Genomic DNA, 26,328 nt, shown 5'->3' with positions numbered 1-26,328 from the left:
TTAGGGCATGTACTTTTCCCATAGTTACACAGGGTTTCGGTTTCATAACCCCCGTGAAAGACATCAGTTTCCTCCTGGGAATGCTCCCTTCAGGTCACCAGCCAGAGAAAAGTGAGGGGAAGGGATTTAATTGCACCTGTTACAAATGCTGGTGAAAGTCATAGAACTCACCTTGCTGTCATAATACTTCTCTCGTTTGTCAGTGAGGATGGAGCGAATGACATTGCCTGAATATTCAATCACCATCTCACCTGCATCAATGTTCCTTTTGCAGAATAGGCCTCGGCCATGGATAGGAGACCTAGTAAAAAGAAACAAGCGACTCTCAACCAGCAAGACTGGACTATGTCGTATCAACTAAAGACCAGAAAACTTTACTACGCAGCTAACTCTTCCTCAAAGGGACAAAGGGTTTGACTCTCCTCACTGTGTTGCTACCATATGCATGTAACCAAAATATTTCTCACTTTGCTTGCCATCCCAAAAATAAATGCCTGAGCTATCACCAAGGTGAGCTGGCAGTAATAAGTGGTTTGTACTGAGGATCAGCTTTTTTAAGATTTGACATGAAAACACAGAGGGGGAAGAGACAATGGGCAAGAGATCTCTTTCCTTTCAACATTCCAGTCAGACTTTAGCAAAGGGTTTCAATTTTTAATCTCCCTCTGCCCCAAGACAGAGCTAAAGCACCAGAGGAAAACCATACCTGTAGACACCAACGGCCTCCTTGGAGGTCTTCTTCAAGTGTCGGAATCGCATGGGCATTGGCAGATCCATACTAGTTGCTCTCCTAGAACAAAGAGACACTGCTAAGTGATCACCTTTATTCGAGAGCCCATGCCAAGCATTAGTTGATAGTTTCAAAGATATTGTTAACATTTAGTCATTGTGACACTGCAGCCCAATGCCCACCAACAAAGCAACCAAGATTAATAGTGTATTTTTATATAAGTATTATAAAATTGTCCTTAATTCAATCTCAGATCCCAGACAAACTCCTTACTGCTAACCAGCTCTCCTCTGTTGCAAATTTAATGTGAGCAATCTTCTTTCCTTATTCTCCAAGAACTCTGATCAGCACATCCTGCAGTAGCATGGAAACAGATGAGAAGGGATCTGGCCACCGTCAGCAGCCAGGTCCTGTGGCTAATGCAGGATGGTCCTCCACAATCTATTTTCCAGCGTTTTGTACATTTAACATCGTACCACCACACTTCCAAGTGCAATAGAAAACACAAAAATATTTCGCTTTTCTTAGTACCCTCCCCTTTTGAAGACAAATCCAGTTGCATACCGAGCAGACTTCAGCTGCACTTCCTCTTCTTCCTCATCATTGGGGTTGTATTCTGGTGGCTGTCGGTGTTTAGAAGCCAGGAAATTGAACATATCAAATGCTGACTTCCTGGAGGCAAAGAACATGTGCATTACTGGCAAAATTAGTTTCCAACACCAATGTGGCAGCTGCAAGAGCTATGCATGTTTGCTATTCTATCACTTCTCTACCCGATTTTTCATTGTCCTTCTCAGTAATTCATGCTCACTTCAGGTGCTGATCAAAGTGCTGTAAAGCAGCAACATCCAATAAGCATAATCTTTAGGACTGTGAATGGAAGTGGTAAAGTGGTCAGTCTTCTGAATTTCAATGTCCTACTGCTTGGCAAAGCAAAAAACAGCAGAAGGTGCATTACAGATGTATACACACCCAGAAATATACAGGCCATCAGTTTACATTTGGAAGATACCATCAAAGTGATAATCTTACTTTTAGCTGAAAGTTTATTTTCTGTAGAAGTTTACAGTTTATGGCCCCTCACTTGTTAGGGAAAGTCTCTTACTCTGACTTGTGGGTGTGTCAAGTCCGGCCCATCACAAAGCTCACCCTTACCTGAGGTGGACTTCAGCTCTAGCAGAACCATGTGGGTTCAATGGTGGTTCATTGGTTTCCTCTGGTTTGTGGAACCTAAATTTGTAATTATGGCAATGTTTTGCTCCATAAAGCTGCTCGATCAGAAACACAACAGCATCATGGATAATCCCCAGCATCCTCAAACCATTCACACCTAGAACAAGTACAAAAGGAAAGGGTAAGAAACCAGGCAACAATGAAGCCAGGCAGCCTGGAAAATAAGCCAGCCCATCTGAAACCAGTAGATGCTCCTGCCAGAGCCCTGCATTACTGATGATTTAATTTCCAATGAGAACTTAAAATCAAAATTCTTTTGTTTCAGTCTCTGCATCATGACGTATCCCTAGTTCAGCAACTAGCAGATGATCTAAAATGGAAGAGCAGCCATATTGGGTCAGACCAAAGATCCATCTAGCCCAGTCTTCAGACAGTGGCCAATGCCAGGTGCCCCAGAGAAGGTGAACAGGGAATCATCTGGTGATCCATTCCCCATCATCCATTCCCAGCTTCTGGCAAATAGAGGCTAGGGCCAACATTCCTGCCCATCTTGGCTAGTAGCCATCAATGGACCAATCCTCCATGAACTTATCCAATTCTTTTTTGAAACGTGTTAAAGTCTTGACCTTCACAACATCCCCTGGCAAGGAGTTCCACAGGTTGACTATGTGATGTGTGAAAAAATATACTTCCTTTTGTTTATTTTAGACTAGCTGCTTGTTAAGTTCATTTGGTGACCCCTAGGTTCTTGTGTTATGAGGAGTAAATAACTTTTTCCTTATCTACTTCCTCCACGTCAGTCATGATTTTATAGACTTCTATCATACCTCCCCTTAGTCATCTCTTTTCCAAGCTGAAAAGTCCCAGTTTTATTCATCTCTCCTCATATGGCAGCCATTCCACACCTGTAATCATTTTTGTTGCCCTTTTCCGAAAACTACCTAAGACAGTGGCTTTTAGATAGTGAGCAAATAGGTTAGAATACTAACACCTTACTGCAGGCTTACAAATGATGCCTAACTAATAATAAAGCACACTGGATCTTACAGGGTAATCCCGGGTCCTCCACATGTATACTATGCAGTTACGTTAGTGCTTCATTAGACTGTAAGGTCAGAAGGAACTATCATAATCAAGTCTGACCTCCTGCATACTGCAGGCCACAGAACCTCAGCCACCCACTCCTAGAATAGAACCCAAACTTCTGGCTGAGGTACTGTGTAAAGACTTCAAGTTACAGAGAATCCAACATTTATATTAGTTTAAACCTGCAAGTGACCGGTGTTCTATGCTGCAGAGAAAGGTGAACCTCACCCCAAGGTTTCTGCAAATCTGACCCAGGGGAAATTCCTTCCAGGCCCCAAATACTGTAATTATCTAGACCCAGAGCATGTGGGCAAGACCCAGGAGCCAGACATCTGGGAAAGAATTCCGGCAGTGGTCTCCAACCTTTTTACACCCAAGATCACTTTTTAAATGTCAGACCAAGCCAAGATGTACCCCATCCTTCCTCCAAGTCTCCACCCCTTCCTTGAAGCCCCACCCTCTCTGTTCTCTTCCTCTCCATCACTTACTATCATTGGCCCTTATACACTCTGAGGGTATGACTACACTGCCGCTTTTTTTCCTGATTCTTCTGTTGGAAGAGGTTTTTCCAACATTTGGCGTGTCTAGTCTGGGCCAAATGTCAGAAAAACCCCTTCTTTCGGAAGCCCCCTTATTCCTCGTGTAAGGGAGAATACAGGGATTGCCGAAAGAGCGTGTTTGCTCTTCTGCTAAAAAAAAAAGCAGAAGAACAAACACATCCCTGGACGCAGAAGAGTTTTTCTGGGATACCTGGAAAAAACTCCTGCAGTCTAACCGTACCCTCACTGGGCTGAGACAGGCGTTGCGGGCTCTGGGGTGGGAATGAGAGAATTGGGTGTGGGAAGGGGTGAGAGGTGCAAGCTCTAGGAGGGAATTTGGATGCAAGAGACGGAGGAGAAGGGGATGTTGGCACGGGGAGGGGACTCCAGGCTGGGGAGTGTTGGTGGAGGGTTGGGGTACTGAGCAAGCCACAAGCTTGTGGATGTGAGGGGCTCAGGGCAGGGAGGCTGGGAGAATGATAGGCTCAGGACACAGATTTGCAGTGTGTGGATGGTGCAGAAGTGTTGTGGCAGAAGACTGAGGATGTGGGGGTGCAGGAGTTTGGGGATGTGAGAGGCTCAGGACAGGTGGTTCCAGTGTATGATAGGCTCGGATTTGGGGTTGGGGGCGGTACAGGAGTGTTATGATTCTGGGGCCAGATGCGGGCTTGGCCCCAATGGGGGGTTGTTGGCCAGGCTTCATTTTTAAATAAAATATTATGTCAAACACAAAGTTTCAGCATTGTCTTTATTTACGAGAAGGGCAGGGAACCTGTTTTGAGTCAAGGGTCAGTGACCCACAGAAAAGTGAGATGGGGCCACAGAAATGAGATGCAAACAAACAAACAAACAAAACCCAAGACCTCCTCCAAAACCCCGCAAGCCTCACTAATGTGGCCCTGTGCTGGTGGGAGCAGGGGACATAGTACTGGGGAAGGGTGCTCGGGACAGGGATGGGGTGCCAGTGGGGACAGAGTACCAGTGGGTGCTGAAGCTGGTGACAGCGTGCTGGTGGGGGTCGGGGACAGGTAGCAGGCTGCCAGTGGGTGCTGCAGCAGGGGACAGGGTGTTGGTGGGGGCAGGGAACAGGCAGTCCCTGGGCACTCGCCTCCTCTGAGGACTCCTACCTCCTCCTCCCCGTAGGGGAAGCAGGTCCTGGACTGTGCCTGCTCCGGGGATTCCTACACCCTCCCTCCCCTGCAGGGGAAGCACGTCCCAGCACTCGCTTGCTCCGGGGACTCCTACGCCCTCCCCCCCACAGGGGAAGCACATCCCGGCGTGCGCCTCCTCCTGGGACTCCTACCCCCCTGCGCAGGAAGTCCTCAGCATGCCACAGACCTGTGTCTGGCACTGCATCGGCTATTTGGGGGAGGGGGAGTAGCCAGCGCACTTCCTGAAACCCCAGAACTGGTGCGCAGCTGTGGGACTTCCATCCACCCTGCAGGAAGCCGGTGCTACCTCCATTGTCACTGGAGGTAAGCAGTGGGGCTTCTTCGGGGTGGGGGGAAATGGTAGGGTCCCGAACGCCTTGAGATCGACTGGTTGGGCCCTCCCGATCTAATAGTCAATTGCGATTGACGGGTTGGTGACCACGGCTCTGGAGTAACTAAGTCCTCCCCATCTAGTGCCCCATCACCAGCCATCAAAGGTATTTGTTTTTAGCATAATGCAGGCAGTCTGCTCTGAAGCGAGATTTCTGATCAGACCATGTTGTTAAAAAACTTCACATCAGAACTTGAGGACACATCTAAACTACTGCTATTTGTGCAACTAATACACAGAATAAAAAAGATACAATAGGCTCAGGTGACTAGCTGCCATACATTAAGAAGCATAATTGTCTTATTTTAAAAAGTAGCAAAATTGCCTAAACTTTTGTACAACTAAAGCGCAGCATTTCACAGCAAACTTAACTTTCTCAGCAGATCAAGCACAAACCCTGACACGAAATATTTCTCATATAAACTTCCAGTTGCTGCTATACTGAAGATTTTTGTTTATGCAAACCTTGAAAAGTTTTGCCCTGCTTAAATCAGAATATTTGCTGACAAAATGTTTCTCCATTTAAAAAAGTGAGCTGTCTATAAAAGACAGACCCTTTTATTCTGAAGGCTCTACTCTTGTTTGATAATTTCTTCATAACAATAGTTTATCTGCTCTTAAAATACACTTTGCTGGCCAAGAGGAAACAATCTCAGTGCTTAGCATTACCTGCAAATGAGAGCTGCTTCAGACGGGCATTGGAACGAGCTTCTTGAACTTTATCAGTCAGTGATTTCCAGGCATCTATGATTAGATATTGGAAGACAAAAAAATAATACAAGATTTACATCTATCAGACATCAGGAGTAACTGGAACAGCTACTTGGTCTGTCTCCTAATTGTCTCCTCATTCAAGCAGGTCTGCAGTAATGCAGCCAATATTCCATAGACGTGCGTGTATGTACATGCAGACAGAAACCTATCAGTATATGTCACACCAGGTGAAAGTGCAAATGTGTCATGTGGCAAATACATCAGTGGCCATAAACTCATTACCTCTGCAGTTTCCCTCTTCAAAATAACTTATTGGTGCACAGGCAAATAAGCTGCTTTAGCAATGCCTTTTGAAACAATATTTAGATGACACAATGCAGGGATAATTATTTGCTTTGTCCCACCACTACTTTATATACCAACAATAGTGTTGGTCAGTGGATTCAAGATAAAATGGGACAATGCAGGTATTGAACACAAACCAGGCACTCTGGGATAGGATTTTGTTCCAAAGCCTTATGTTTAAGCAAAGACAAGTCTTCTGAAGAAGCTTGACATAGAGATCACAATTTCTTTAAAGCATCTTTTGTTTTTAACCTCTGGAAATGAAAGCTCAGAGAATCATTGTCCTCACCTTCAATGCTTTCTGCACAGATCTGAAAACCATCATCGCTTGAGATCTCAAAAACTAGTCCTTTCTTTGGCTTTTTCTCACAGAGGCTCTCTTTCCTCTTTTGCTCTTGCTGCAGCCAATATATAAGTGGGGAGCTGTAAGTGCCTTCCTCCTCCTCAGGAGCTTTGGATCCTGGAATACAGACAGACCAACATGAAGATACAGTTGGGCAAAATTAAATTCTTAATGTACCTCTCACCAAACAGATACCTAATGGTGAAAAGAATCTGTCCTTGATTTGAATAATGGATAATTATTTCTAAGAAGCAACCACCAAAACTTAATTAACATTCCTGGTAAGAGCTGCCTCCCTTACCAGTTTACCTAAGTTACTCCATAGTTTCGAGATCCTTTTCGTGCAAACCAACCCATGGTTGATTTAAAACAATTATATTCACAATATTAAGGGACTTGTTAAAACTCCACAATAATGGATTAGCTTTTGAACCACCTCTCATCACCAGTGGCAATGGGAATTATAAAATGAGAAACAAAGACAGGTCTCTCCATGAACCATACAACAGGAATATCAATTTCTGGTGATGATGAACAGAAAGAAAACTGCAGTTAATGAGACAACAACTTTACCACCTCAATTTTAATTCTGTTCTCTGTACATGGGCACTGGGCTGATGAGCAGACTTTCAATTCAACTCCCAAACAAAATCTTGTTTTTTAAAGTCTACAACTGTTATGGAGCTCTCATTTTCTTAACAAGAACTGAGGTCCTGAGCATGAATTTTACATTCATTTAGATAGGTGAAATATTAGACTGCAACATGAGAACAAAAAAATCAAAGTTGCAAATTTCTACAGACATACATACAATTCACATTATTGTGATTGGAACTTAACTCCCTCCAAAACTAGCAGAAAACAATACTAAGAGTTCTTTAAAGAGGTCAAACCTGAAAATGACTCTATATAGTTCAACACCAGAGGTATCAAGAAACTTTGTTTATGGAAGAGTGACATACCTGTATTTTCCTGCTCATTTGCTGTGTTCTGCACTGATTGTAGGTCTGTAAGAACTGCCATTTGCCTTAGGGAAAGGGGAAAAATAAAGTAATATAATGCTCGGCAACAAACCACTCCTCAGATGGCAACTCCTGTTTATTTCCTATGGCTGAGCTATTTAACCAGTTGGACTTGTGTGTTTGTGTATCACATAGGCAATGTCAATTTGAATGTTTTTAAACTGATTACATATAAAAAGTTCTAGTTTCTAATAGAACACAGTTGAAATAATATCCTTATCCCAAATGTTTATGAGAGTTTTTCAGGCCTCTGGTAGCAGTTTATGAGAATCCTTTCAGAAAGGGAGAAACTGACTATGCAAAAGATAAGTGAACCAAATTGCATGCTTGACACCAAAAGCACCTCTGTATACCCTACACATTATCGTAATAATCTTTGTACAAAATTTGCCTTGTGAATTATACTTGAAACTAGTAACTCACTGGTAAAAATATCAATGAAATATATGTAGCAGGATTATATGTAAAGTTATGAAATCCCCTTGTATATTAGCAGCATATGTTCAAAACCACACAGCTGATTAGACAAAAGTTACACTGGCCAATCCTAAACAAAATAATGTGTTTACCTCAATTTACATGTAAACGGGGTCCTTGAAATAGCAAGGGGGAAAATGGCAGGAGACAAGGCAAATCTGCATTTCAGAAAACACAGGTGAGCGGAAAATAAGAGCATAGAGCTTGGATTGCACTTAAATTCAAAAAGTGATCTTGTGCTCAAAAAGGTTGGAGATCACTGAGCTAAGAAAGAGGAACTGGCCATTTAACATATCCTGACCTGAGAAGATGTGATATGAATTTTACCTTGTACCATGTCTAAATTGCTGAATTTTAGTTACTAGAAGGTATTATCTTTATTTCTTTTGTAACCATTTCTGATTAATATCTGATACTTGAATTCACTTAACATCCTAACTTATTTTGTTAATAAACCTGTTTTATTCTTTTACTGTAAACCAGACGAAGGCTGTCCCTAAACTGAACTGTTTAGTAACTCCAACTAAAGTACCGTAATTTAGCGCATATACCCTGCACCTAAATAAACACCGCACCCGAGTATAACCCGTGATTTTTCCCTTTTGAGTTTAAGAATCCTTGTATACCCTGCCTACAACTATAGCCCGCAGGAGAGACTCCGTGAATAAAGCCCCTTTAATCACCTGTCAATGAGCAGAAGCTGATGATGGCAATGCAAAGCTCCTGTAATCAGCTGTTAATGAGCTGCAGCTGATAACATCAAGGGGCAAGGGATATACAACCCCTTTGATATACAACCAATTCTACCCGACAATGACTCTTCAAGCTCCCGTGGGCCAGACCCACTTCCTCAGATCAAATAGTGGAAGAAAATAGTCACAACCATATATACCAAAGGATACAATTAAAAAAAATGAACACATATGAAAAGGACAAATCACATTTCAGAACAGGAGAGGGGGATGCAGGGGGGGGGAAGGAAGGAAGGAAAGTGTCTGTGAATTAATTATATTAGAGGTGGGGAGAGTTAGATGTCTGTGAGCTAATGGTATTAGAGGTGATAATTGGGGAAGCTATCTTGGTAATGGGTAAGATAGTTTGAGCCTTTGTTCATTCCTTCCCGGAGAGTGTCGAATTTTAACATGAATGACAGTTCAGAGGATTCCCTTTCAAGTGCAGATGTAAAAGGTCTTTGTAGCAGAATGCAGGTGGTTAAGTCATTGAGAGAGTGTCCTTTCTGGTTAAAATGGCAAGAAACTTTTTTCTTTGTGATCTTGTCTGATATCTGTTTTGTGGGCATTAATCCTTTGGCGAAGTGTCTGAGATGTTTGTCCAATGTACATAGCAGACGGACACTTTCGGCACATGATAGCATAAATTATATTTCTGGATGCGCAGAATATTTCCAAACCACCAATGAACATCAATCTGACCTACCAGATCCCCCCTATCAACACAAAGGAAAAATAATTCTATATGGACTCCCCCTGACGGTCGGAATTACAATCTGCAGGACAATGTAGCACTTTAAAGACTAACAAGATGGTTTATAGATGATGAGCTTTCGTGGGCCAGACCCACTTCCTCAGATCAAATAGTGGAAGAAAGTAGTCACAACCATATATACCAAAGGATACAATTTAAAAAAATGAACAAATATGAAAAGGACAAATCACATTGCAGAACAGAAGGGGGATGCGGGGGGGGGGGGTGGGAAGGGGGAGGAAGGAAGGTAAGTGTCTGTGAATTGCTGATATTAAAGGTAGGGAGAGTGGGATGTTTGTGAGTTAATGGTATTACAGGTGATAATTGGGGAAACTGTCTTGGTAATGGGTGAGAAAGTTCAAAGACTTGTTAAGTCCTTGTTGATAAGTGTCGAATTTTAACATGAATGACAGTTCAGAGGATTCCCTTTCAAGTGCAGATGTAAAAGGTCTTTGTAGCAGAATGCAGAATTACAATCTGGATTTCTATATACAAAGCTTCCGCAACAACGCACAGACTGACATTATTCGCAAACGACAACAAGCGACACACAATCTTAGCCGCGCTGAACACCATGCCATCCAGAGTCTCAAAAACAACCTGGACATTATAATCAAACCAGCTGACAAAGGGGGTGCTGTGGTCATTATGAATAAGGCCGACTATAACCAGGAGGCAACCAGACAACTCTCAAATACCACATTTTACAAACTTCTCCCCTCTGATCCCACCTTGGTATACCAAAGGAAACTACACTGTCTCCTTAAAAGCCTCCCCACAGCTACTCAGGAACAAATCCACACAGAAACACCTTCTGACCCCCAACCAGGATTGTTCTATCTGCTTCCCAAGATCCATAAACCTGGGCACCCCGGACATCCCATCATCTCTGGTATTGGCACGCTCACTACTGGTCTATCCAGCTATGTAGACTCTCTTCTCAAACCCTTCGCAACCAACACCCCCAGCTATCTCCGAGACACTACTGACTTCCTAAGGAAACTACAAAACATCGATAACCTCCCCAATAACACCATCCTTGCCACCATGGATGTAGAAGCTCTATATACCAACATCCCACATGAAGACGGATTACAAGCAATTAGAAACACTATCCCAGAGGACACTACTGCCAACCTGATAGCAGACCTATGTAACTTTGTTCTCACCCACAATTATTTCCAGTTTGAGAACAACTTATACCTCCAGATCAGCGGCACAGCCATGGGTACACGCATGGCCCCACAGTATGCTAACATCTTTATGGCTGACCTAGAACAACGTTTCCTCAACTCCCGTCCCCTTTCACCCCTTCTCTACCTATGGTACATCGATGACATCTTTATGATCTGGACGCATGGCCAAGAAACACTGGAGATATTCCACAGAGATTTCAACAACCTACACCCCACCATCAACCTCAGCCTGGACCATTCTACACGAGAGATCCACTTCCTGGACACCACAGTACAAATCAACAATGGAAAGTTAGACACCACTCTCTACAGAAAACCTACCGACTCATACAGTTACCTACATGCTTCCAGCTCCCATCCAGAACACACCACACGATCCATCGTCTATAGCCAAGCCCTTCGATACAACCGCATCTGCTCTAATCCCACTGACAGAGACCAGAAGCTTCAGGATCTCTACCAAGCATTTATAAACCTCAACTACCCACCTGGAGAAATAAAAAAGCAAATTGGAAGAGCCAGACGAATACCTAGAAACCATCTACTTCAAGACAGACCCAAGAAAACCAACAATAGAACACCACTTGTCATCACCTACAACCCCCAACTTAAACCTGTCCAACACATTATCAATAAACTACAGCCTATACTGGAACAGGATACCATACTCCAAGAGGCTCTGGGAGACAGATCCATAGTCTCCTATAGACAACCACCTAACCTCAAGATGATTCTTACCAACAACCACAGGACATACCACACTAATACCAACCCTGGTACCTTCCCTTGCAACAAACCCCATTGCCAGCTTTGTCCACATATTCATTCTGCTGATACCATTATCGGACCTAACCAAGTGAGTTATAAGATCAAGAACACATATTCCTGCACATCCAGAAATATAATTTGCGCTATCATGTGCCGAAAGTGTCTGTCTGCTATGTACATTGGACAAACATCTCAGACACTTCGCCAAAGGATTAATGCCCACAAAACAGATATCAGACAAGATCACAAAGAAAAAACAGTTTCTTGCCATTTTAACCAGAAAGGACACTCTCTCAATGACTTAACCACCTGCATTCTGCTACAAAGACCTTTTACATCTGCACTTGAAAGGGAATCCTCTGAACTGTCATTCATGTTAAAATTTGACACTCTCCGAGAAGGAGTGAACAAACGCTCAAACTATCTTACCCATTACCAAGATAGCTTCCCCAATTATCACCTCTAATACCATTAGCTCACAGACATCCCACTCTCCCCACCTCTAATATCATCAATTCACAGACACTTACCTTCCTTCCTCCCCCCCCATCTCTCTCCTGTTCTGAAATGTGATTTGTCCTTTTCATATGTGTTCATTTTTTTTAATTGTATCCTTTGGTATATATGGTTGTGACTATTTTCTTCCACTATTTGATCTGAGGAAGTGGGTCTGGCCCACGAAAGCTCATCATCTAATAAACCATCTTGTTAGTCTTTAAAGTGCTACATTGTCCTGCATTTTGCTTCAGCTACCCCAGACTAACACGGCTACATTTCTATTACTCTTCAAGCTCCGACTGGGAGTGCGATAGTGATTCTGATTCAGAAACACAAACCTCAAATGTCACAGAAGCTGATCTCGCCCTGGCTATGGATATTATGGATGTTTTTCAAGACACTGACTATGATGAGAGTTCTGATGGCTTTGACAACTCAGATGCTGAGGAGTATGTTGCTGGTGCTGATTCTAGAGATCAGAGTGAATGAGAATGTGAAGCCTTTCTTTTTTACAGTGTTATTCTTTTACTAGTTGCACAATAAAGTAATGTTTTAAAATGTGTTTTAATGTATTATGTCTTTTAATTAATTTTAATGAATTGGAACATAACAGTCTTCTATTACTAAATTAAAATATGCTGCTTTCCTCAAGGAACAGTCCTCATTGTCTTCCTTTCTGTATTAAAAAAACTCCTGTATAGCCTGCAGACTCCCGCCGCTGCTGCTGGCCGCCAACTTGCTCAGAGCTCCTTCCCTTTGTCAGCCCGGGCTGGGAGCTTCCTGCCTCTGCTGGGGATGTCTCTGCCCCGGCTCCGGAGCGTTTCCTGCTGCTGCGGCCCCTGTAAGTTTCCCCGCGTTGTTCTGTACCCAGCCCGGCAAAGGTAGTGAAGGGCGGGGGAGGGGGAGGGATCCTCTGCCATTTCTGTAAAAAAAAAAAACCTACATAACCCGTGCACGTCTATAGCCCGCGGGGGCTGGGGCGGGGGAGGAGGATGGTGCGGGGTTTGTAAAAACAAATATAACCAGCAGGTTATATTCGCTAAATTACGGCAGCTGATCATTGAATACTGACCCTTTACAGAGTCCACGGATCTCTACTATGTGCAGGAGCGAGTTGGACAGTGCAAAACACATTCTGAAATTTGGGACTAGAAGTGATGAGGGTCACCTTGCAAGTAATACCAAAGACTGGTCGAAGCCAGGATGTGACTGCAATTCTGCTAATAGATGGCTGGATCAGGGTTGCAGTTATATACAAATGTATTAGTGGCCTGCATGCTCGTATGCCATTTGTGAGCGACCCCAGTTGCAAGGTAAAACAGCAAAGCGCTGAGAGTCACCCACAGTTGTGGTACAGGCAGTAGCACAACACCTCATTGGCCTGGACTGGATTCAAGAACCAGGGTGGTCCAGGCCCCACCGTAACTCCACCCCTTTCCCCAAGCCCCGCCTCAACCCACCTCTTTCCAAACCTGCTCCATCCCCTCCTGCCCCCTTGCATACTTTTCCCCAAGTGCCCCCCCCCCCCCCGAGGGATGACACCTAGCAGGTTGCCAGGGGGCCTGCATAGGGTAGCAGCAGGGGTTGCCCCTCCCCCCGTACTCACTACAGCAGTGGGAGCTGCAGGCAGGGGAGCAACTCAGTAGCCTGCTACACTCCGCATCCATCTCCCAACCAGACCATGCTAATTCATCATGGTGGCAGGAAGTGTGACCTGTGTCACTCGGGAGAGCAGAGTGCACTGGGCTGTAGCTAGGTTGCTTCTCTTCCCATCGCTGCAGGGGGGAAAGGGAAAGGCTCCAACCTTGCTTGGTTGCTCTGGCTCCCAACTGTCATGGTGAGTGCAGAGAGTCTGATCCTTGCTACCACCCCACATGAGGATCCCCAGGGAATCCCCTAGGCTGCAGAGAAATATCAATACGAGGGACCTTCCCATCCATAGGACAGCTGGGGCAGCAGTTCTGTCGCAAACCTCACAATGCCTTACGGTGATATTCTAGGTGTTCAATCTGTTTAGCTGAACAAAGGCAAGGTTAAGGAGTGACGATCACAGTCCATAAATATCCACATGGGGGAACAAATACTTAATAACGGGCTGTCTAGGAGAGAAAGGTATAACATGAGCCAAGGGCTGGAAGTAGACAAATTCAATCTGGAAACAAGGTGTACATTTTTACAGTGGCCGTAATTAACAACTGGAACAACTTAGCCAGGGTCGTAGTGAATTCTCCATCACTGAGAATTTTTAAATCAAGATTGGATTTTTCAACACTCATAGAATCATAGAATACTAAGACTGGAAGGGACCTCGAGAGGTCATCGAGTCCAGTCCCCTGCCCTCATGGCAGGACCAAATACTGTCTAGACCATCCCTGATAGACATTTATCTAACCTACTCTTAAATATCTCCAGAGATGGGGATTAGACAACCTCCCTGGGCAATTTATTCCAGTGTTTGACCACCCTGACAGGAAGGAAGTTCTTCCTAATGTCCAACCTAAACCTCTCTTGCTGCAGTTTAAGCCCATTGCTTCTTGTTTTATTCTCAGAGGCCAAGATGAACACGTTTTCTCCCGCCTCCTTATGACATCCTTTTAGATACCTGAAAACGGCTATCATGTCCTCCCTCAATCTTCTCTTTTCTAAATTAAACAAACCCAATTCTTTCAGCCTTCCTTCATATGTCATGTTCTCTAGACCTTTAATTATTCTTGTTGCTCTTCTCTGGACCTACTCCAATTTTCTCTGCATCTTTCTTGAAATGCAGTGCCCAGAACTGGATACAATACTCCCACTGAGGCCTAACCTCAGTGCAGAGTAGAGCGGAAGAATGACTTCTGGTGTCTTGCTCACAACACACCTGTTAACGCATCCCAGAATCATGTTTGCTTTTTTTGCCCCAGCATCACACTGCTGACTCATATTCAGCTGGTGGCCCACTATAACCCCTAGATCCCTTTCTGCCATACTCCTTCCTAGACAGTCACTTCCCATTCTGTATGTGTGAAACTGATTGTTCCTTCCTAAGTGGAGCACTTTGCATTTGTCTTTATTAAACTTCATCCTGTTTACCTCAGACCATTTCTCCAATTTGTCCAGATCATTTTGAATTTTGACCCTATCCTCCAGAGCAGTCACAACTTCTCCCAGCTGGTATCACCTGCAAACTTAATAAGCATACTTTCTATGCCAATATCTATATCGTTGATGCAGACATTGAACAGAGCCAGTCCCAAAACAGACCCCAGCGGAACCCCACTTGTTACTCCTTTCCAGCAGGATTGTGAACCATTAATAACTACTCTCTGAGTATGGTTATCCAGCCAGTTATGCACCCACCTTATAGTAGCCCCATCTAAGTTGTATGTGCCTAGTTTATTGAAAAGACTATCATGCAAGACCGTATCAAACACGTTACTAAAGTCCAGGTATACCATGTCCACCACTGCTCCCTTATCCACAAGACTCGTCGTCCTATCAAAGAAAGCTATTAGATTGGTTTGACATGATTTGTTCTTTACAAATCCATGCTGGCTGTTCCCTGTCACTTTGCCACCTTCCAAGTGTTTGCAGATGATTTCCTTAATTACTTGCTCCATTATCTTTCCTGGCACAGAAGTTAAACTAACTGGTCTGTAGCTTCCTGGGTTGTTGTTATTTCCCTTTTTATAAATGGGCACTATACTGGCCCTTTTCCAGTCTTCTGGAATCTCTCCTGTCTCCCATGATTTTCCAAAGATGATAGCTTGAGGCTCAGATATCTCCTCTATCAGCTATTTGAGTATTCTAGGATGCATTTCATCCGGCCCTGGTGACTTGCAGGCATCTAACTCATGCTTGGGGGAGCAGCGGAGCTGTAATGTCCTGTATCCAGACTGGCACGGTTTCATTTGGCTGTAACACTAAGACTTCCTGGGATACATCCCCTGCTTCATAATACCACTGTGCATCTCCAAATGTTTTCAGTGTATTCAGAGAGAACTTGTCTGCACCTTCTGGGGATCCTGGGCAGAAATGGTATCAACTTAACAACTCATTCAAGTAAATGAGCTCCTTGGTGCACTCAAAACATCTGTCCATTATCTTTATTCCAGCGGAGGCTTAGCACACATCCAACTCAGAAAAACAATCTATACCAAGTGTTGGCATTTTGGCAAAAGGAGGAAGAAACAGAGGATATGGCATGGTGGGGCAAGCACATGTCACCATGCAGAAGTGATGGTATGCTTTCTGAGGGAGAGCTAAAAACTTTGGGCAGAGCCGGAAGAGAGAAGACAGCTGATTGGCAATTCTGGATCAAGCCCTCAAGCACTGAGTGATGAAGCTACATCACCAAGCAGGCATGAGACAACGCAGGCTATGTCTACACAGAAGCATTATTTCAGAATAAATGACGTTATTCCAAAATAAGAAAGAGCATGTCTACACTGCAAGCCATAATTTTGAAATAATGGCGAGCTGGAGGACTTCTTATTCCGACTCCCGTAACCCACATTTTACGAGGAGTAAGGGAAGTCAAAGGAAGAGTGTTTTCCTTCTACTTCCTGCGGTGTAGACAGCACCGAAAGCCGAATTAAGCTGTTTTGACTTAAGCTACACAATGATGTAGCTCAAGTTGCCCTAGAAAATTATAAACAATTTAAATGCCACACAAGTAGGCAACTACTTCTAAGCATTTACTCCTGAATCAGGTATTCAAAAATCAGCTAATTTGAACTGAAAATGAAAATATTCTCGTATACTGACATTCATTTCTGTGACATTTATCATTGCCGCATATGCTCGGAGTTAAGGCTTTAATATTGTGGCTAACAAGTGATATGTATTCCACACTGAAAACTACCAGGGTAGTTTAATTTACAACAACAAATACAAGGAAGAAAAAACAGTTTTATTCTGTTTATAAAGTACTGAATACAAACTGGACAAACCTGATAAGAAAGGTTTGTTTTAATACTTACCCTGAAGGCTGCCCAGATTGCTTTTGTGGTAGCTGATCTACACTTGAATCTTGAACATCTGCCTTTGCTGTAGGAGTCCTGAGAGAGAAGATTTGAGATAACTGAAAAGACTGGATAAATAGGAATTTATTGTAACTTAGACTTGATCAGAAATAATGGATCTAAGTGGGAACTGCCGCAAATGATTCAGCATTTCAACAAACAACAAAAAGAGAAACAAATACTACTACTGTGAAGGCAGAGGGCAGAGAGTAAATCACATTGGTTAGTGCTTTAGGTTAGACTCAAGACTTGCACTTCAAAAGGGACAGAGTACTAGCAGAAGCTTACAAGGATGTTTTTACATAACCATACGAATGTAGCCATGGAGTCACTCCATTAAGGATGGCATGCTGGCAAAAATATCTTAAATATTTACAAACAGGAGACCAATTATGTCTAAAAGATTGTGAATCAATTGCTTTTCAACACACACTTATAGCACTGTGTTAAAAAACGAAGGCACTGTAGAACTGAGTCATATGACCCTACTAACCAGAGTAAAAGGTACTTTTGGGCAGGCCCTTGACCTCCAGGAACTGCTGTGGATTGCTGGTTTGCCCTTAGCCAAATTCTTTATCAAACAGACTGCTGACAATGTCATACAGAGAAGATACTTGGGGACTTTCTGAACAAAAAAGCTAAGCGCCATATTCAGCAGCTAAGGCCACAGTCCTCGTTCTCCCTACTGATCTGTACCTCAAGTAAAATTGCAAAGACAAATGCTTCTTCAACTCAGAGACTGGAAAGAAACTGGCGTACAGTTTCTTTAGCTTATCAAAATAATAACAGATTATATAACTGTAGGCCAAGAAGGAACCTAAGAAGAATGTGAGTTGACTTGATAGTGACTACATACTTTCACAGAGAGAAGATACCAAGTAGTAAAGGGTTCTTTAAAATAGTTCTAATTCTACAAACATTCCCAATAGCTTGTGATTCCTCTTTCCAAAGGAAAAAGAGAACTCGGTGGCAGGGTGTGATTACTAACATTAACTGACATACAGCCTTAACCCTTTAAACAACCAAAAAGACATCTATCCAAGGTTCTATGACTCTTAAATCTCAGCACCATTAACATGCTATTAACAAGATTTAACAGAGCATTCTACTCCAGTAACATTTTAAAATTGTACCAACATGGCACTAAAAAAACAAGAGGGAACAATATAGGGTAGAAGAAATTCAAAACCTATTTACAAACTATACCTAGGGAGACCACTTAACCAACCACTAACATATAGCCACTTCTAAAGGTGAAATATAACTTCTGTTTCCCAGCACAGAGCAACACCACACAACAATTAGGGTGTGAAAAATCCCATAACCCCTTGAAATAGCAGGTGAATAGGGGAAGGGAGATTGTAATAATCCATAGTCTAGCAGCACCTTAAAGACTAACAAAACATGTAAATGGTATCATGAGCTTTCGTGGGCACAACCCACGTCTTCAGATCAAAGAAGTGGGTTGTACCCACGAAAGCGCATGATACCATCTACATGTTTTGTTAGTCTTTAAGGTGCTGCTAGACTATTTGTTGTTTAAGTTTTTCCAGTTACAGACTAACTCAGCTACCCCTCTGAAGCTTTTGTAATAATGCTATTAGACACTTGGTGAGGATGTCAGGACTAACGGTTTTGCAAAAAGTACCATGGGATCTTCACATGACAACAAGTGGTTAAAGGCTCAGATTTAAGTTTCTCATACTTCCATAGGCACAGACCAGAGCAGGTAGGAGGGGCAGAGGGACAAAGGGAGCAACTGTCCCATGACCTAGTGATTCAAAAGGGCCTGGGGCTTCCGACCACACTACTGCAGCAGTGCTCTAGGCCCTTTAAATTGCTGCTGGAGCCCTGTGTGGTATGTTCCTAGTAGCAGTGACAGCTGCCTAGGGGAAGCTAGCCACAGCCCCTTTAACCTGCTGCCCCCCTTGCCTTACCCAAAGGCCCAGCAAATCTGTCAGCCCCACTATACTAGAGCAGGTGCTTGGTACTGACTTGGAAGAATGTAACTTCCTCAAACCATAAACATTCCTATAACCACCACGTTTTCCTTGCAGAGTTCCAAGCCAAGTTCTAATCAAGCCAAATGCTGCCAGATTTTAAGATAAAAAGTATAAATGGATAGATCCAAAGCATCTATCAACATGATAGCTAGTCACCAACTAAATTATAGCACAGCTAGAGGTACTAAGTGAGCAAACTACTTTGCTTCCTGAAAATAAATGGATTACCAAGAATCTGTCAGGGTATGTCTACACAGCAAAGTTATTTAGAAATAACAACAGTTATTTCGAAATAATTTTCCTAGCATCTACACAGCCATTCCGTTATTTTGAAATTAATTCAAAATGCGAAGGGCTTATTTCAAAATTGGTAAACCTCATTCCACAAGAAATAGTGCCAATTTCAAAATTGCTTTTTCAAAATCAGCACTGTGTAGACACTTATTTCAAAATACGGGGCCTCCAGCCCTTCCCAGTGCGCCCTGCTGACCGGCCTGTCCACAAGGCAACTTCTGACCTGATGCCTTGCCGGAACTGGTGCCAACCAGCCTTAAATGCACTTCAAGATCCACTCAGTGTGGATGTGCTATTTCAAAATAGAAAAACGCTATTTCAAAATGCATTGTGTGTGTAGGCGCTTTATTTCGAAATAAGCTATTTCGAACTAATTATTTTGAAATAGCTTATTTCAAAATAACCTGTAGTGTAGACATGCCCTTAGAGTTGTCAGCCATGAATGAAAGCAAAGACTGTGCTGATATCTTTAGAAATGTGCTACTCTAGAATTTGCTACTACAGGATTCTCTCTGAGAACATGAAAAGGAAATGTGATGTGGGGACCGGTGCAACAAGAACCAATTTTTTTTACAGCTGTAACAAAACCTCAAGAATATGCAAGAGCAAACACGTTTCTCTTACCCTGCAGCTGAGACCTGGGATACAGCACTGGTCCCTCTGTCCGGAATGTGTATGTCAGGGGAACTGGTCCATATATGCGAAGTTTTATGCTTCTTTCCATTCCCTTTGTCTAAAGATGGTTGAACTCGTTTGATTTTTGGCTTTATTTTTGTGGGACCGAGCACTGAGCTACTTGCAGACTGTTGGCCAGATGACGGGGAGCCTCCAGGCGAAGCTGAACTGGCATGCATTACTGAGGAGGAAACCTTGCTTTGCTCAAGCCCTGTGTTGTTAGGAATGTCCACTAGTTGTGGAAAGCTTGACAACTGAGGTGCTGATGTAGTGCCAAGATCCAGCTGGGAAGAAGCATTTTTGATGGCTAAAAGTTGTGTCATATGCTGAAGCTGATAAGGACCTTCTGGATCAGTGGATGACTGAGCAACTGCCATTCCCATGGTCTGTGCTGAAGGCAGTACGCATATGCTTGATGCAGCTGTCATTGCTGCTGTGGCTGGAGTTTGAGACGTCCCCAGCTGTGAAAACATACTAGAACCTGGTGGCAAAGTCATGTGTTGTTCCTGGAGACCAAGACTTTGCTGACTGGCTTTGATCAAGAGATTGCTAATTGAGCCAAGATCTCCCAACAACCCAGGGCTAGTTAAAGTTACAGAACCCTGCCCCAAAACATGGCCAGGGACGGACCCCCCAGTGGTTGGTGCTGCTGAGGCTTGCATGGATACTACATTCAGCACTGGTGAACTTGATGCCAATCCTGACACTGGCCCTGCCGTGAGGTGGCCAGCATCTGATCCAATGATACTGGGTGAAGTGCCAACTGCTGCTGTAGGGGCTGCTCCCACTCCTTGGGGCAACAAAGATGCTTGCTCAAAATACATGACTCCAGATTTGGACCTTTTTATGATATTGGGAACAGTTCTATGGGATGTTGAATTTCCAAGGGTCCCCAAATCTAATGAGCTATTGGAAAGTTGGGAGGGAGCAAAATTAATCAAAGTCATGTTGGGAACCATATCAGTAGGGGCTACAGCAGAAGGGGTTCCAGAAGGAGCTAGCTTTTTATTCTTTCGTGAGTGCAGTCGGGATATTGGCCTTTTCTTCCCAAGGCCAGAGGTTGGCGTGGTAACTGTAGTGCCAAGGTCTGCCCTCTGGCTTGCTTCAGATACTAAAAGCTGAGGATCTGGAGGTGGCTGTACACCAATAAGGAGACCTGATGCAGGACTGCCAATATTTGGTGGGAAGCCACTCTGAGTGGCGGTGGGAAAGGTATGCAAATGCTGGTGATGGGAAATAGGCAACAGTCCTTTGCTAGCAGGGGGGAATAAAGGTGGCGATGAGGGCAGGCTTGGATTTATTTCTGTAGTCAGTGTAAGTGCATTTCCCATGGGCCCTAGCACTGAAGGGCTGGTCTCCATCACACTCTGTGCAGAACTACCAGAAGGAGTCAGCTGTATTTTTTGTGTAACCCCATTGGGAAGAGTCTGGAGTACATACAGAGGCTGCATATTCTGATTGACTACCAACAGCTTTTCAGTGGCTGGTTTTAGGTGGGGCGGGGTTGTCTGTACTGCAGCATTAGAAATCTGAGACGGGCCAGGACTGTCAGTGGAGTTTGGAACATACTTTTGGTTTTGGAGAGGAACAGTAGGAGATACTGGCACTTGGAGCCCAGGAGTGCCGCTGTTCCTAGTTAAATCCTGGTTTGTGCCATGTCCTTGCTCTACAGGGGCACAAGAGGGACTGGCTATGTGCTCTGCATCTATGTGACCTTGTATGAAATGATCAGGAGTCATGTGTCCTTCTGGGCTTGGGTCTACCCCTGGGCTTAAAAGAGTTGCATCCCCTTCACCAGAGGCAGATTTTTCTGTAACTGTAACCCTCTTTTCTCCAGATTCCGTGGAAGGTAAAGCCAGCATAGATCTTTCTCCAGGAGATGTGAGGGCAGACTCTGAAATCACAGCCAGCCTGTTGCGGTTTTGGCTGGGCACAGTGGGACTGCGAGTTGTTAGAACAGAGAGATCTGATGGAAGTTCTAAAGGCAGCTCAAACTGCTCCTCTGCTGAAATAGAGGAAGAAACGCTACTGTCCACTGGTTCAGCAGTGGGCAGCTGTTGAGAAAATACTTCAAACAAACCCATGTCCTTGCCACGATTACTATCAAGACCTAGTCCTTCCCCCAGTGTTAGAAGTTCCGATGAAGAGGACTCTGGGCTTTCTCCTAAAGCCTGCATTGATGGAGTATTCTTTAGTACAAAGTCCATGATGTCTGAAGGGAGAATGTTTCCACAGTCATCACTGTTGTTATTGTCAGAGTCTGATTTTAGCAGTTCCGTATTAAAAGTATCCAGTAAGTTCTTATCTGAGGGCGTGCTAGAGTGAACTCTACGGCCTGTTTCCAAGGAACTCAGCTGGGCTTCCAAGGAATCCTGACCCTGTGTTTTGACTCTGCTTACAGCATGGCAATTATCAATCTTAGGGTCAGTTTTATGGCCAGTAGAGCTCTTGGTGACCTGTACTTTCTCTCCAGCTTCTTCAGAACGATCAAGCTTTAAGTTTTCTGTGCCATTTTCTTTGCCACTTCTTTTGGTCACCTGATTTACTTTTCTTGTTGTGGCTGTGACACTTGTATCGCTTTCTGTTCCATCATCCACACCATCTAGCTGAGAGATTTTTGGAAGACTGCACTGCTCTTCCTCCTTGAATAAATTATGGGATCCAAGCCTCTCTTCTGTACTTGAGGAAACCACTGTTCTAGTGAAATTGTAGTAGTACAAGTCATCTTCATCTGAAGTACTTAAGTCATCTGCGCCATCTACTTGTCCTTCTGCAGATCTCTTTCCTCGCTTCTTCCCAGTTGAGTTGCTGTAGAATGGAATGTCTTCCTCTCCATAAGATCTCACACCATACAAAGGAGTTAATCCAAAGAACATGTTAGATCTGGCTCGAGCACTTCGCCTGGGATACCTCCGCTTGTAGGAACCATCTTCTTGAGTTTTAGTTCCATCCTGAAGCATCAAATTTCTATCTTGAACAGGCAGATTTGGATAAGAATTATTTTGAGATTCCTGGGTAGAAGTATCACTTGGATTTCCCTGGACAACAGAACTATCTCCTTGGCTTTCAGAAGTTGAAGACAGATCTGTTAAAGCAGCTGGTTCTCCATCTTTACTCTGTGATTCGGCATCGCTTTCTTTCTGCGCATCTTTAGATTGGCTTTCACTTTCCATCTTGAGTGGCGTCAGAGTTACTTTAACAGTGCGTTTTCTAGGAGCTTGAACTTCCTTGGAGGGCACTTCAACTTGTACCAATGGAGCTTTAGATGCTCCTTGTGTAGGAGACTTATCCCCAGATTTCTCAGCAGAAACATTACTACACAACCTCTGACTCATCTGCTCAGTTGCCAAAACCTGATTGATGAATTCTGGTTTTACACTTCCTTCATCACTGGTTGCCACTTGACTAGAGTCTGTAAAAATTTTTATGGAATGTTTCTCTTTGAAAGCATCTTTTGATAATTTTTTTCCTTTCGGTCGTCTATCTCTGCAAGCAGAAACCACATGCTCACTTGCTGCAGATCTGCTACTTATTCCACCAGGCTTTACATTCTTTGTATCTGTCTCTTCAACAGAAGGGATCTTTTCTGCTTGCATGAGGTCCATATGTAGGTCTCTATCTTTCCTTGAACCTCTCTGATGTAAAGATGGAAAGGACATTGTATCTTTGGAAGAAAGTTGTGCAGAAGGTTCTTGAAAACTTCCCTTTTTATTGACGTTCAATTCCATGCCTGATGTACTAAGCTTTTGGGAGGACATTTTAGCATTCCCCGATGAGGAAAAGGTATGAGCTGAAGATTCTGAGTCCTTTGAACTCAACAATTTTGTCTTCTCTCCCTTTGAAGATGTGCTTTTGGACATTACCTGCGAACTGGTAGACTGTTTTATTTCTGAAGACTGAGATCCACCTAAATGACACATTTTACTTCCACTTGTAGCTACCGTTCTCTGAGAGCTTGAAGAGTTAGGGCTATTTTGAACTAAAGCACTTGGTGCATTTAAATTGACTGATTCTTTGAAACAGTCTTTATTTTTTGAGCTCGATTCATGCTCTGAGGAGGATCCACTACTAGATACTCCAGGCACAGTGTGCCTGGAGTAAGTGCTCCCTGCTCTTGTGGGAAAAATCATTCGGAGTTTTGACTGCTGTTGTGACAAGGAGGATGTACTGTGTCTTCTAGAGCCAATGCTTCTAAGTCCAGAGGATAATAAAGGATCTCCCACTGTCACTATCTCATGGGTCACTGGTGTAGGACTTCCTGAAGAGGAAAAACAGGAAAAAAAATATAGTGAAACAATATGGGTTTCACATACATGCTATTTAATTACACAAAAGATGCACATACCTAAGAAATTCAGCAAAACATTTTAGAAACACTATCAAAACAAAAATGAAATAAGGCTGAAGATACATATTCCCCCAAAATCAGACCCCTCCGTAATCATCCAATATTGTCAGCTTTGCATATTAAGAAGTTGCATATTAAGAAATTCCAAACTTCAGTCTGACTTACAAAGACATCACGAAAGTTAAACAAAATAATTCAAGTTAACTCAGAAAAGTTCATTTTAAGTGCTAACGCTCACTTCTGGCAACATTACACGTTAATAGAATGTCAGAGCACACTAGCTTCAGGATAATAACTGAAGAGGATTAGTATCTTGTCTTTAAAAGTAAATTTGAAATGATGCTTAATTGTAGGTTTCAGCACACTTTGGAAAAAACTCAGTAAATATATCTTCTCTGACTAAAACTGCACTTTTCTCCATTTCATCCAAAGGATTTCAGTGCTTTTATAAACTTTACTCCTCAACATGGTAAAGGACAACATTCTAACCATTGTAGAGAGGAGAAAGAGTGAGGCATGGAGAAATGGTGAAGTGACTTTGGTCTAGGTGGCAAAATTAAAAATAAAACTTTGGAGAATTTGAATTCCAATCTCCTGCTCCAAAATCATTAGGCAACATTCCTTCCTCCAAGGCCAGGGCTACACTAGATCTGGAAGGTTGGGTTAAGGTCACAGCTCCAGCTACGTAAAATATGTAGCTGGAGTCTGCTTACCTTAAGCCGAACTTGGCACAATCTTCACAGAGGGAGGTCAATGGGCACAAACCCTCCCGGTATGCTTCCCTTACTCCTTATGACTGTGAGGAATACTAGTGCCAACTGGAGCCACCCTCAGCGATTGATTTAGTGAGTCTTAACACCAGACGATCGATCTCTGGCACAGGCAAGTAGAAACATGGCCTAAGAATGCTAACCATCCTCTTCATGTAGACCCCCCCCCCCTCTCTTTTTTTTGGCTAACCAATATTTGATCTCTTTTTAGAGAGTATATTTTTCTTGAATAGATGTGTTAGGAATTAATCTAAAACTGGGAAACAATTTTAGAAAGATTCCTGCCCTAGAGGCAGCCATGTTTTCCTTCTGTACGTTCCACAAACGCTTTTTAAAGAACACACAATCACCATAAAAAAGTAAATCGGCCAAGATACTGAAATCCCAAGTCTTTCTATAAAGTGCCATTTAAAAAGTTTGGGACCTTAATAAGTCATAACTATGATATCTATTACAATTCTAGAGCCTTTTTCTGGGCAGATTTGTTTTTTGTGTATGCAGTCTTTGACAGATAAGCTCTCCTATACATCTCCCAGAATCTCTCCTTTTTCCTTATGCCCTATTTTTCACTGTCATCTCCACAGCAAGCAAACTGAGCATCCAAAGTGAGCAGAACTCCTGAGACAGCATGAGACACATACAAAAACAACAGAAGAAAAGCAGCAAAATACCTGCAGAGGGCAAAGGCCTCGACCCAGGCGACCGCTGTGTCAGAGGATAGCTTGGTGTTCTGACCCTAGGAGCCTTTGAAATCAGAGGATAACAACAGGAACGGGAGGTCTGAGAATGCAGGAGACGATCTGGGGATGGAGGGATTACCATTTCTGGTGTATTTCGACTCTCTTTGGTTAGAGATTCTGCTGCAGAATAAGAGTAATAAAAATTCAGACATTAAATATTATAACCCCAAAGCAGCTGTTGACAAATTTCACTCAAAGAAGTCAAGATACATTTTTAAACAAAACATAAAACCACTGACATCTTGTATAATCCCCACAAAGTAATAGTCTAATTTCCTCACCTAAAAATGGTTTTTTTCCAGCTGAAACACGGCAAAAAATCACAATGTAAAACTAACTTATGACCCACCCTCATGGCAGTAAGTCTCAGATGGGGAGCCATGTTAGTCTCTAACAACAACGAGCTATTCTGTGGCTAAGAAATATAACATATGTGCTTTCATGGGTAAAACCCACACAACAGTGTCATTAATACCTTGTCCTGGGACAAGGATCTTGTCTTTCGACATTTCAAGAAAGCCTCAAGAACATCTTTGCTACTATAGCAATAAGAAAGTCTCCTGACTCCCAAGCCTGG

General features: G+C 43.2%; 1 protein-coding gene across 1 annotated transcript in view; it reads right to left on the bottom strand.

Annotated features, from left to right (window-relative positions):
• Positions 1 to 26,328, bottom strand: part of KMT2A (lysine methyltransferase 2A) — a 99,751-nt gene that overhangs the window by 6,200 nt on the left and 67,223 nt on the right. Inside the window, 10 exon segments of the mRNA XM_075909540.2 lie at positions 172 to 301; positions 707 to 790; positions 1,295 to 1,402; positions 1,886 to 2,060; positions 5,740 to 5,814; positions 6,419 to 6,589; positions 7,435 to 7,499; positions 16,880 to 16,957; positions 19,843 to 24,151; positions 25,683 to 25,871. Of these exon segments, the coding sequence (XP_075765655.2) occupies positions 172 to 301; positions 707 to 790; positions 1,295 to 1,402; positions 1,886 to 2,060; positions 5,740 to 5,814; positions 6,419 to 6,589; positions 7,435 to 7,499; positions 16,880 to 16,957; positions 19,843 to 24,151; positions 25,683 to 25,871 (5,384 nt within the window).

The sequence above is a fragment of the Pelodiscus sinensis genome, chromosome 25 (assembly GCF_052426305.1).
Source record: "Pelodiscus sinensis isolate ZL-2025 chromosome 25, ASM5242630v1, whole genome shotgun sequence".
Taxonomy (NCBI): Eukaryota; Metazoa; Chordata; order Testudines; family Trionychidae; genus Pelodiscus; species Pelodiscus sinensis.
This window is presented reverse-complemented; position numbering and strand designations above follow the sequence as displayed.